This window comes from Acomys russatus, chromosome 4, assembly GCF_903995435.1.
Source record: "Acomys russatus chromosome 4, mAcoRus1.1, whole genome shotgun sequence".
Lineage (NCBI taxonomy): Eukaryota > Metazoa > Chordata > Mammalia > Rodentia > Muridae > Acomys > Acomys russatus.
This window is the reverse complement of record NC_067140.1, coordinates 29,882,150-29,894,222: the sequence shown is the minus strand read 5'-3', so window position 1 is coordinate 29,894,222 and position 12,073 is coordinate 29,882,150. Positions and strand designations below refer to the sequence as shown.

Here is a 12,073-nt window from a genome sequence, read left to right as displayed (position 1 = left end):
AAACTGGCTCCCCAAACCATGAGCCAAAACAAAATTTTCCTCCTCTAAGTTGTTTCTATTAGTCATCTGGAAACAGTGACAAGACTAGTTAGGTCAATGACACAGGAAAAAACAAAGTTGGACTTCTTTCTAAAGGCAAAACTTGTACTAATTTCTAGGTTGCTTTTACCCTCTTGTAGAGTTATAACTAGTTCAAACATGGTGTTTTGGCTGAAGGCTCCATGAAAAATCCCAGTGTGACTGACTAGAGTCTTAGAAACTTGAAAATCCAATGAAAGCGTCTAACTCTAACCTTTGATGTTTTGGACTATCAATTTCAACACTGAAGCCATCACCAAACTTCCTAGTCTTTATGCATCACCAGAGAAAAGTAAAGATCAAAAGCACCAGTTCTCAGAAGACAGCCTTTTGTTTTTAAGACAGGGTCTAGGGATGTGGCTCAGTAGTAGACTGCCCACCATCCACCAAACTCTGGGTGTGATCCCAGCATCATATAAGCTGGGTTTGGTGGCAGACACCTGTAAGATAAGCACTTGGAGAGGTAGATACAGGAAGATCAGAAATTCAAGATCCTCCTGGTACATCAAGAGTTCAAGGCCAGCCTGGGCTATACGAGATCCTACCTATAAACAAACAAATAAGTGGAGGAAGGATGTCCTCTTCAGGGTCTTGAAGTTCAGTTCTCATCTGTACTCTTAGTACCTCTCTGCTTAGTATGCATGAGACCCCAGGATGGATGGCTAGCATTGACGGAAAGGAAAGGAATGAGGGAGGATGAACTAATAACTCAGTGTTCCTCCTAGTTTCAAAATACCATTTCAGCCAGTCATGATGACACATGCTTTTCCAGCATTCAGGAGGCAGAGACATATGAATCTCTGTAAGTTCCAAGCCAACCTGGTCTACTTAGCAAGTTCCAGGGTAGCCAGAGATAAATAGTGAGACTCTGTCTCAAAAAATGAATGGCATTTCAGAAGCCAAAAATCCTCACAATGCCCTGATCTTCTCCTAGACCAAAAGATGTTTCTGAAAGACAAAAGGCCTGACACCCAAGGTGTAAGGTAGAATCAGATTACAAAAACAGGTTGCCCTGCTCTGCTCACAAGAAAAAAGGTGGCTCCCTATGAGCTGACTACTGCCACTCAGCAGCACAGAGCTCTACTGGAATACAGATGTGCTTAGTAATGCGTTTGCACACACAGCAATTGTCCCTGTAACACCAAGAGCAAAATCTATCTCCATAGCCCATCCCTTACTAGAAGGCCAAAGAACAAAACATTCTACTTTCAAATACAATCACCTTTTATGAACTCCATGCACTTAGTAACAATAGTCACCTATAAAAATGGGCTTTGTTGTAAGCTTCCAACTCCCACACAAACCATAAGAACACCTTTATCTTTTCTGTCAGCCAAGCCCAACAGTAGCAGCAGCCCAACAGTGACATCTGCTGGAAAACAGGAGAATAAACTGGCTCATGAGAGTTTAGTTAACATGGGTTTTATTTGTAATTTACACCAGAACACAGCCATTCAACTTGTAAGTAATGGCCGCACTTTGATAGTGTACACTTAAAATATCTCACAATATGTCTCATTTTGAGCCAGCTGTCAGTCCTCACAGTATACTATACTCTGCTTCATTTAAAAAGGATTCCATAAGTAGTATCAATACAAATAGAAATGAGTATTATCAATAAGCAGCATCAATCAAAATGAGAAGTATGCAATATTTGTACATATTTTAAAAGAAAAACATAATTTATAACAAGAGGAAAAGACTATACACAATGTGTGTGTGCATGAATACTACTAAACTGCACTCTTGGCCTGTAACATTCAAAGGGTTAGTATCATTTAAGTGAAAACAAAAACTACTTTTTAATCACTAGAAAAATAGAAAATATTAAAACCAAAGTTCCTGATAAACCCTTAAGAGTTTCTAGGGTTTTAAAAGCCTATTCAAAAATGATTAGCCAAGGACCAGCAAGATGACTCAGTGGGTAAAAGTGCTTGCTAACAATCCTGAGACCCGAGACACTCCCAGGACCAACATGGAAGAAGAAGAGAACGAACTCCCAAAACATCGCACCCTGACTCCCACATACGTGCTGTGGCACAAGTGCACCCCACACACACACCACAGTAAGTAAACGGAACAAAAAGCATTAAGCCAGACATTGTAGCACGTGCCTGCAATCAAAGCACTCCAGAGACTGACACAGGAGACTTTTCTCCAAGTTCAAGGCCAGCCTGGGCTACAAAGCCCCGTCTCAAAACATTTTTGGTCAAAAGAGGACTTGCGAAGTTAGCATCAAGATGGCTCAATGGGCACCAGGCACAGCAGCCCACGCCTGTAATCCCAGCATTCTGGGAGGCAGAGGCAGGTGGGTCTCTTTGAGATCAAGGACAGCCCACTCTACAAAGCTAGTCAAAGACAGCCAAGGCTACACAGAGAAATCCTGTCTCCAAAAACCAAAAACAAAAGAAAAAGCCTCAATGGGTAACAGCACTTTTTGTAGGCTGAGTTCAATCCCTAGAACCCATATGAAGGTGGAAAGAAAAAAGGACTCAAAAAAAAAAGAAGAAAAGAAAAAAGAAAAAAGGACTCCATAGAGTTGTCCTCAGACTTCCACACATATACTGTGTATGCACACACTATATTTTAAATTTTAAAAATTATAATTAATTTTTTATGTGTATAATATGGTAGTTACCAACCATACCCTTCTACTACCATTTAAGGTAATAAAAATTAAATATAGGGGCTGGAGAGTTGGCTCAGAGGTTAAGAACACTGTCTGCTCTTCCAAAGGTTCTGAGTTCAATTCCCAGCAACCGCATGGTGGCTTACAACTACCTGTAATAAGATCTGGTGCCTTCTTGTGGTGGGCAGGCACACATGTGGGCAGAATACTATATAAATAATAAACAAATCTTTTTTAAAAATTAAAAATAGTTCCTCAGACACTAACAGCCACATTTCAGTTAGTCAATGATCATGTGTGCTCATGGCAACTACGTTTACAAGCACAGATACTGAACATTTCATCAACACAGGTTTCACTGAATAGCTTTGTTCTAGAAACAATGAAGTATTTACCTAGAAAAACACACACTATCTGGGTGGGTAGTGAATACTGATGTAGATAAAAGAAGGGAAAAACAAAACAAAACCAAAAAGTAGTTAGCTAACCATTGATAGCTTTTAATTTGAAGTGATACACAGGAGTTGATTTATTATTCTATTGATTTATTATTTATCATTTTTATGTTGTAAGAGTTCCATGAAAAGAAAAATTAAGAGAAAAATAAATAATATAAGTATTTTACTTAAAACTAAGGTTATCAGGACAGTGAGATTCTGTCTCAAAAAAAAAATACAACAAAAAATTTTAAATTTAAAAATGAAATAAATGAGCAAATTAAAAAAAAAAAACAAAAAACTCGTGGTTCATCAGGCTGGAGAGATGGTTCATTGACTCAAAGGTCAATGAGCCTGATGACCTGAGTTTGATGCCAACATGGTAGAAGTTATCCTCTGCCTCTGATCTCCACATGAGAACATACATATGAAAACAGCATACACACATAATGAATGTAATAAAAAAATTTTTAAATGAGAGGAGCTAGAGAGATGGCTTAGCAATTAAGAACACCTGCTCTTGCCAAGGACCCAGGTTCAATTCCTAGCACCCACATAACAGCTCACAACTATCTGTAACTCCAGCTCCAGGTGATCTAATGTTCTTTTCTCATGCCCATGAGCACCAGTCACACACAGAGTACACCTACACACATGCAGGCAAAACACACATGGATAAAATTAAATAATCTAAAATAATAATAATACAATTATGCCATGTATTGACAGCTAGACAAAGCTTTAGTAATACAGAACACAGTTATTTTTGTTGTTGTTTTGTGGTTTTTTTGTTTTTGTTTTTTTGTTTTCTTGGTTTTTTTTTTTTTTTTTTTTTTTTTTTTTGCAGAACAGAGTTTAAATCTTCACTCTGACCTACTTAGTTTTCTGTTTCTGCTTTTTGGAGTGTATGTGGTATATCTGCATGTACAAGCATGTGTCCGGGTCCAGAAGCCATAAACAGCACATTCAAAGTCCTGCTCTACCACTTTCTACCTTATTCCTTTGAAACAGGTTTCTCACTGAACCAGGAACTCATAATTTCGGGTAGGTTGGTCAGCAAGGCCCCTAAAATCATGGTGAAGTTAGAGGCACAGGTACCACATGTCGTTTTTTTATTTGAGCATTTGGAATTTGAACTCAAGTCCTCCCTCATACTGACATATGTGTTCTTAGCCAGTGAGCCATCTCCCAAGCTTCCATCATCAAACACCTTTAAAAAGAAATTCTGACTGCTCCAAGGGATTAACTTTTCTTAACTGTAAAATAAGAAATGTAATGTCTGTCTTACAAAGAGCTGTTGTAGAAATCAGAAATTACATCACCCAGCATGTCCCACTCCCTGCTTCCAATTACCTCAAAAAAAGAATATGGTACCTTACATAGTAGGTTCTTATTAACCAGTATCTCTAACGCTGTACATACAGTGGGAGGTTTGTTTTAAGCCATCTGGGAATTATTCAGTAGAAAACCACATGAGAAGTACTGTTAAAGATGGACAACCACTGGCCAAAGTTTGCCCAGTTATTTTGGAGACAAGAAATGATAAGCTTCTAACTGCCCTCTAACTGCCTTCAATAAATTCTGGGTACCAACAACATGCCGGGCACTGTGCTGGCTACTTTCTTACTTCTCAAGAACAGATTCCTGGGCTCCTGACATGGGCCCTTAAGCAAAGGTAAATATTGCAAGCTGGGAATTCAGAACAGCTCCACAAGAACTGGGCTCATTCACTCAGGCAGAAAAACAACACTATTACTTTGTCCACCTCTAATGTCCAGCCAGCCTCCTTGTCCCCACTGTTCTGCATGCATCATATATTTTGTCCTTGAGAACGTGCTATAACCCTAAAAGAATGGGGCCTTTCCTACTCCAAGTCTTACTGACCTTTCTATTACTGGACATTATATAACCTTTTTTGGTACTAGTTCCTTTCACTAAAATTATACTAATAATTTGGGTTTGTTTTTTTGTTTTTTGTTTTGCTTAGACTCCATTTAGCATCAGTAGCACACACTAGCTTGGACATGGTAAGAAGTCTAAGCAGGTTAAAGGTGTCTGCCACCATGTCTGATGACCTGAAGACCCCAGGATCTAGATGGTTTAAGAAGATAACCAAATCCAGGCGTGGTGGCGCACACCTTTAATCTCAGCACTCGGGAGGCAGAGACAGGTGGATGATCACTGTGAGTTCAAGGCCAGCATGGTCTACAAAGTGAGTCCAGGACAGCTAAGACTACACAGCGAAATCCTGTCTCAAAAAACCAAAAAGAAGAAGAGGAGGAAGAGGAGGAGGAAGAAGAAGATAGCCAATTCCTGTAAACTGCCCTTTGACCTCCATATATGTACCATGGCACACACAACACCCTAATGTACACAATAAATATAGATTCAATTTTTAAAAGTAATACCAGATCATCTACATTTGTGATGGATTTCATGTAAATGTGTCTTGTCTCCACAATACTGTATACGAAGTGGGCAAAGTGCTGGAAAAACTGTAACCATTCCACTAGTGTTTATTGACTACATGACTGACTAAAGCCTCCTCCAAAAATAACAAGTACATGATGTGCACAATCCTTATTCCCACCCTTCTTAGCTCATGTCACAGAAATTTCAGTTGCTTCAGCAGAGAATATAATGTAGAGCAATATGCTGTTTGGCTCCAATATTCTGGGAGTCAGTGATTACGCTAGATTTGACCTTTATATAATCACAGAAAGAAGTCCCTAATAAATAGATGTGCACATAGCCATTCACGGAGCATGTGGTAGGTAATTTATTACTCCTACTCGTTTTCTTTCACGAGAGCTATCCGGGGTGCCAATCCATGTATGGAGAGGCCTTCTTTCCATGAATTCTTTTCCTGCCACCCCAAGGTAAATGGCCATCTGGAAGGCACATTCAAAGAATTTTGAGTGTGAAAGTGTATTTATAAACCTTTGAGTTCAATCTCCACCACCAATCAAAAATCAAAACAAACAAAATGGTGCTGTACAAAAGCACAAATCTGGTATTAAAACAAATAATAAAAAAAGCTCAACATGGTGGTGCAATGAATGCCTATAATCTCAGCACTTGAGAGGAGACAGAGACAGGCGGATCTGTGTGAGTTCCAGGAGAGCCTAGTCTACAAAGTGAGTTCCAGGACATCCAGGGCTACACAGAGAAACCCTATATTGAAAAAAAAAAAAAAAAAACCAGTCTCATGGATGTACATATATTCATCCATGGAATTCTTCAGCTCTTTATTGAACTAAAGTTATTCAAAATACATTCAAAGAATAGCTAGCACAAAATGCAAAACAAGATATCCCTCAACAATCTGACTCTTTATGAAAAGTCTCACTATGAATAGCTCTCTGGAACATGCTCTTATCTCAACAGCTACTCCACACCTATAATATTTCAAAGTCAAAGGGAAGGCCAAAAGAAAAAAAATCAATGATTTTATCTCTCCATCCCTTTCTAACCCAATCTCCATTTCCCTTTCAAGGCTGACGCCAGACAGAGCCTTAGGCTTAGACTAAAATAAACTAGTACAACAGTTGACTCATCCCACTAGGCCTGGACCTATCTCTGCCACCAAAGCAAGATTTCCCAAGATGATGCAAGGAGCTCAGAACCAGATGCATGGGTCCCAGACACTTCAGATAAAGCCACAGCACCACTAGGATGGCAGGGCAATGGGTATAAGGAGAAGAGGCAGGAAACTAGAACACAGGACAGCAGCTACTTACCTCCTGAGGGAGTCTTCCTCAGAGCTTTCTTCAGCCATATCTTGATGTAAGGCCTCCTGTGATACAGTTCCAGATCTGCTGGGCTGGGTATAAATTCGTTCCCAGTGGCCTGTCTCCTGGTTAAAGGCCACCCCCACAGTCCTCTCCTCTTGTGAACTAGCAGAGCTGCTCAACTCCAGTCTGCTGGAGCTAGGCGTTTGGCCTTCTGTCCGCTCAAGTGGTGGCAACTGGTTGCTACTTGGTGGCATGCCCTCAAAAGTAGTGGAGACGTGCCAGGAAGAGCTAGCCTCACCAGATGAGTAGTTAGGTGTGGTTCTTTCCCAACGAAGAGTATCATTGTTGAAGGTCAGAAGATTATGGCAAGCGCGGCAGCGATTAAGGTGGCCCCGAGACAGGTTGGAGTTGTTCTCACTGCTGTGTGGGGTGGGCTGATGGGAAGGACCTGGCCTCTCAGAGTCAATGTTATTGTTGAGCATTTCCTGGGCCTGTTGAGTCTGGGGGGCTTCCCCACTCAGGCTCTGATCCAGCTCCTGCAGCCTGTCATACTCTAAAAAGAAGCGTCTCAGGTCACATTGAAGCTCATGGCGAATGTTGCCAGAGTTGTTTTGGCTGGAACCATTCCCTCCATCTGACTCAGTTGCCAACCCTGATGATGGAAAACCTCTCCCTTCTGTGGCTGAAGTGTACACAGATGCCTGAGAGCCGCCTTCCTGCTGTCTCAGCACAGACAGCAAACTCACTGAGGAGGCACTGGTCCTGGGTGGGGGCATAGATTCTACCTCAGAGCGTGAGTTCAGAGTGAGTACTGTCCGGGTCCACTCAGAGCCTGTCAGTCCAGGGGCTAGTTCTCTGTGATACCTAGAAGGGTGGCTAGACAAAGGGCCCCCCAAAGAACGACGGGTAGGACCCAAACTGAGGTTGCGGAGCGTGTTGCCCGCAGTGCTGCTCTGGACTGTACTGAAGGCAGACGGCCGGTTCAGGAGGCCCTGGTCCTGCTGCGTTGATGAAGCCTGCTCCGGGGGATGGAAGGGCTCGGTCTGTACAAAAGAAAAGGAAGGGGTAGTAGCTCTGGCAGAAGCAGGGGAGACACTGTCCTGGTGTGGCAAGAGGGAAGGAACTCGAGTGCCAGCACAGCGGCTGCAAAGGCACAGGATCCCAGGGTGCTGGCAGCACTCAATTGTGGTGGGGTAACTGACCCGCTGTCGGAGCCTGATGTAAGCGGAAGTCCTGGGACGCTCCGTGGAGGGCTGAGGGGGAGGCGGTGGGGGTGAGGGGGTAGCAGAATCTTGTACTGTGCTTTGCTCTCCCACCTGGATGCCAGAAGAGCGGGAGGACAGCATGTGCAGGAAATTGTGGAGGAGAGGTGTCCGGCGAACTGGCTGTGATTGCAGGAGGGCACGCTGGCGGTAGTGAGATAATTCTGTCCCATCGATAGGGATTTCTGGTTCATCATCACCCTGCAACATGGACCAGAAGGAGGAGAGAGTAGAGCACAACAGTTAGGTAGAACCTCCAAACAAATCAGGAGAAACTTAAAACTGATAATCATCCAAGAAGAGCCACCTCCACAGATAAGCAAAAACTCCCCATGAGGTACTGAAAACTGGCTTCAGACTCAAAACCATCATATGGTATTAAATTATCCATTTCCAATTGGCAACAAATCTGAATGAGTACATCTGGCAAAACAATTATTTTATAAGAGGCATCTCTGTGACATAGAAGCAGTAAGGGGAAACAAAATGTCAGCCAGCTAGAGGCACATGAGTGACAAGCACGATGAACACAAGAATTACTTCCTTTTTTCAGTTTTATTTTAATTTTATTTTATATTTAAGTGGTTTTGCCTGCATGTATTTATATGCACCACATTCATGTCTGGTGTCCATGGAGGTCAGAAGAAAGGATCAAATACCATAGAACTAAAGTTACAGATGGCTGTGAACCACTACATGTGTGCTGGGATTCAAACCAGGGTCTTCTACAAAAACAGCAAGTGCTCTTCCCTGCTGAGCCACTTCTCCAGCCTCTGGCTATTTCTTCCTTTTAAAGATTTATTTTTAGGAGCCAGAGAGATGGCTCAGAGGTTAAAAACACTCGTTGATTTTGCAGAAGACCTTGGTTTGTTCCCAGAATCCAGAATCCATCTGGTGGCTCACAATTGGCTGTAATTCCAGGTCCAAGAGATCTAATGTCCTCTTCTGATCTGTGTGGTCACTGTAAATAGACATACATTCAGGTAAAATAACCACACACATTTAAACAAATTATGGCTTATTTGTTTGTTTATGTATACATGTGGGTCTCTGTGTGGGTGTATGCCATATATATCCAGATGCTGAGGACAGGCCAGAAAAGGGCATTGGATCCCTTGAAGCTAGAATAATGGGCAGTTGTAAACAACCCAACATGGGGATTGAAAACAGAACTCAGGGGCTGGAGGGATGGCTCAGAGGTTAAGAGCACTGACTGTTCTTCCAGAGGTCCTGAGTTCAATATCCAGCAACCACACAGTGGCTCATAACCATCTATAATGTGATCGGATGCCGTCTTCTGGCGCGCAGGCATACATGAAGACTCATATACATAAAATAATAAATAAATATTTTTAAAAAGAGTAAAAATATAATCAGAATTATATTTTAATAATAAATTGCTGTAATACATACCAGAGCTAATAATAAAGAACAATATGATTAGAATTAGAGTGCTATTTTAGAAAATAACTCACAGTTAAGATGGAGTTGGAACTGATGGATCCTTACCTGCTGATTAGAAGGGTTAACAATGGCTGTAAGTAAGTAGTGCCCAAGTGGATCAAATCTCACCAGACTGAAAGGACAAAAGAAGAAGACAGAGACAACAAGACCATGTTAACTGCGAAATGGAAACTGTCAGACTACCGACTTCATGCTTTCAAACCTTTCTTTCTCCCCTACTCCCTCTCTTCTGGAGACAGTCTATCTACGTAGCCTAGGTCATATTCAAACTCACAAATGTGCCTGCCTCAGTGCCTATGTGTAACAACTGCAGGCCTGAAGAGAGAACCAGATCTCATTACAGATGGTTATGATCCACCATGTGGTTGCTGAGAATTGAACTCAGGACCTTTGGAAGAGCAGCCAGAGCTCTTAACTTCTGAGCCATCTCTCCAGCCCTCAACTTTTTTTTTTTAAACATTAATAAGGCTTTATGTTGTTTTCTAATGTAAAGAAGTATGTATTAAGAAAAAGGTTTTACAGGGCATGGTGGCACACTCTTTTAATCTCAGCACCCACGAAGCAGAGGCAGGCAGATCGTTTAAGGCCAGTCTGGTCTACAAAGCCAGTCTAGGACAGCCAGGGCTACACAGGGAAACCCTGTCTCAAAAAAAAAAAAGGAGGAGGAAGAGAAGAAGACTCACTTTCACTTTCACTCTTTTTCTGAGACAGAGTCTTACATATTCCAGACTAGCTTGTAAGTCAACACAAAGTTATAGATGACCTTGAACTTTTGATCTCCGTTCCTCTACCAACCCAGTATTGGGATCACAGGTGTCCACTAACACACTCACTTTATATGGTCCTGGGGATCAAACTCTAACCTTCATTCATGCAAAACAAGCCATCAACTTGAGCTACATCCTCAGGCTATGACTTCAGTTTTGAAAAACACCCAGGCTTGCAATCACAGTAAGCAGCTACATTAAATCAGTATCTGTTCAACAAGAATTTAAACAGTAAATCAGAATGTTATCACACAGATCCAAGTCTCCCTTCACACAGCTGCTGCACTGGAAAAGAAGTATGTACTCCAGTAACAACAAAGTATCAGTATCAAGTGATATGGCTAGAAGCGATAATATGGTCAAAGGCACCCAAAGAAAACAATGTATCTGGTCTAATTTAGGCAGTGTATCTTGTTTTTGTAGTGCTGAAGCCATATATCTAATAGGCAAGAGCTATACAATCTCCCTACATCACCAGCTCAATTGTGGTTTCTGGTGTTTGGAGATTTTGTTTTTGTTTTTTTCAATAGGATCTTACCATGTAACTCTGGCTGTCCTGGAACTCACTATATAGACTAGGCTGGCCTCAAACTAAGAGACCCAACTGCCTCTGCCTTCCAAGCGCTGGGATTAAAGGTATGTGCCAAGACACTTGGCATGGTATTTTGTGGGTAGGTCTTTTTGTTCTTGTTTTGTTTTGTTTTTGAGACCGGGTTTCTGTATATAGCCTTGGCTGTCCTGACTCTTTGCAGACCAGGCCTGCCTCTCCCTCCCCAAGTGCTGGGATTACAGGCATGTGACAACACACAAGACTGTGTTTTGTCTTTTGAGACAGGGTTCTTGCTAAGTAGTCAGGAAGGCCTCAGACTCCCTACGTAGCCCAGGCTGGCCATGATCTACCTACCATAAACGCCAGAATCCTGAGATTACAGATATATACCACCACAACTGTGTTTTGATCTCAGCCACCAAGTGTATTTTGATCTCAAAAAATAAATCTAAATAGCAGATCATATTTATACCTCTATTTTGTAATCTGATAAATATAAACAGCCATTAGTGAGAAAGCAGCCAACAAGTTACCTAAAAACTACCCATTTATTTTTGATAGGATAATCCAAAGGATAATCCCAAGAACGGACAGCTTTGAATCTAAGTAAGATTCTACTTACTGATCCTGATCTGGAGAGACAGCAAGATGAGTCTGCTTCTGGGCTAATCATCCATGGTGATAATTACCCTAAAGAAGACTGACAACCTGTCTCCTAAAATGACAGCAGTTGTAAATGCTCTATCATGTCAGTCTGGTGCATGACACAGTTGATGGAGCACATAACTCACCGGACACGTTCCATTTCACTAGCTGTCTTCACCACAGCAAAGGGCTCCCGTCGACTCCAATCCCAGAAGTGGATCTCATTTGCAGTGGCTATCAGTAGGAGCTGAGCCGTAGGGTGGAAAGCCAAAGAGGCTATGGCATTGTTGCTATCTGTGAACCAGCTTTCACTGCCACCCTGCAAATGAACCAATCCCAAATATTCTCAGATTACAAACTGCCAATGGATGGGAAGTCCATGTCAAGAAAATTATATTGAAGAGGTACTTACACCTCTAATAATAATGGGAAGTGAAGAGAAGATTACCAGGAATTTGAGACCAGCCTGTTCTACATAGTAAGTAGGCCAGCCTATACTGCACAGTG

At 41.8% G+C, this 12,073-nt stretch overlaps 1 protein-coding gene across 7 annotated transcripts in view; it reads right to left on the bottom strand.

Moving 5' to 3' along the window:
* Ambra1 (autophagy and beclin 1 regulator 1) overlaps positions 1 to 12,073 on the bottom strand; it is a 188,631-nt gene that overhangs the window by 141,090 nt on the left and 35,468 nt on the right. For 4 of the 7 annotated variants that reach the window (XM_051144131.1, XM_051144133.1, XM_051144132.1 and 1 more), the window contains exons 5-7: positions 11,713 to 11,885; positions 9,650 to 9,716; positions 6,885 to 8,341 (exon numbers count right to left, since the gene is read on the bottom strand). In XM_051144131.1, the coding sequence (XP_051000088.1) occupies positions 6,885 to 8,341; positions 9,650 to 9,716; positions 11,713 to 11,885 (1,697 nt within the window). The remainder of the gene's footprint in view (positions 1 to 6,884; positions 8,342 to 9,649; positions 9,717 to 11,712; positions 11,886 to 12,073) is intronic. The other 3 variants (XM_051144135.1, XM_051144136.1, XM_051144137.1) reach the window with 1 other exon arrangement.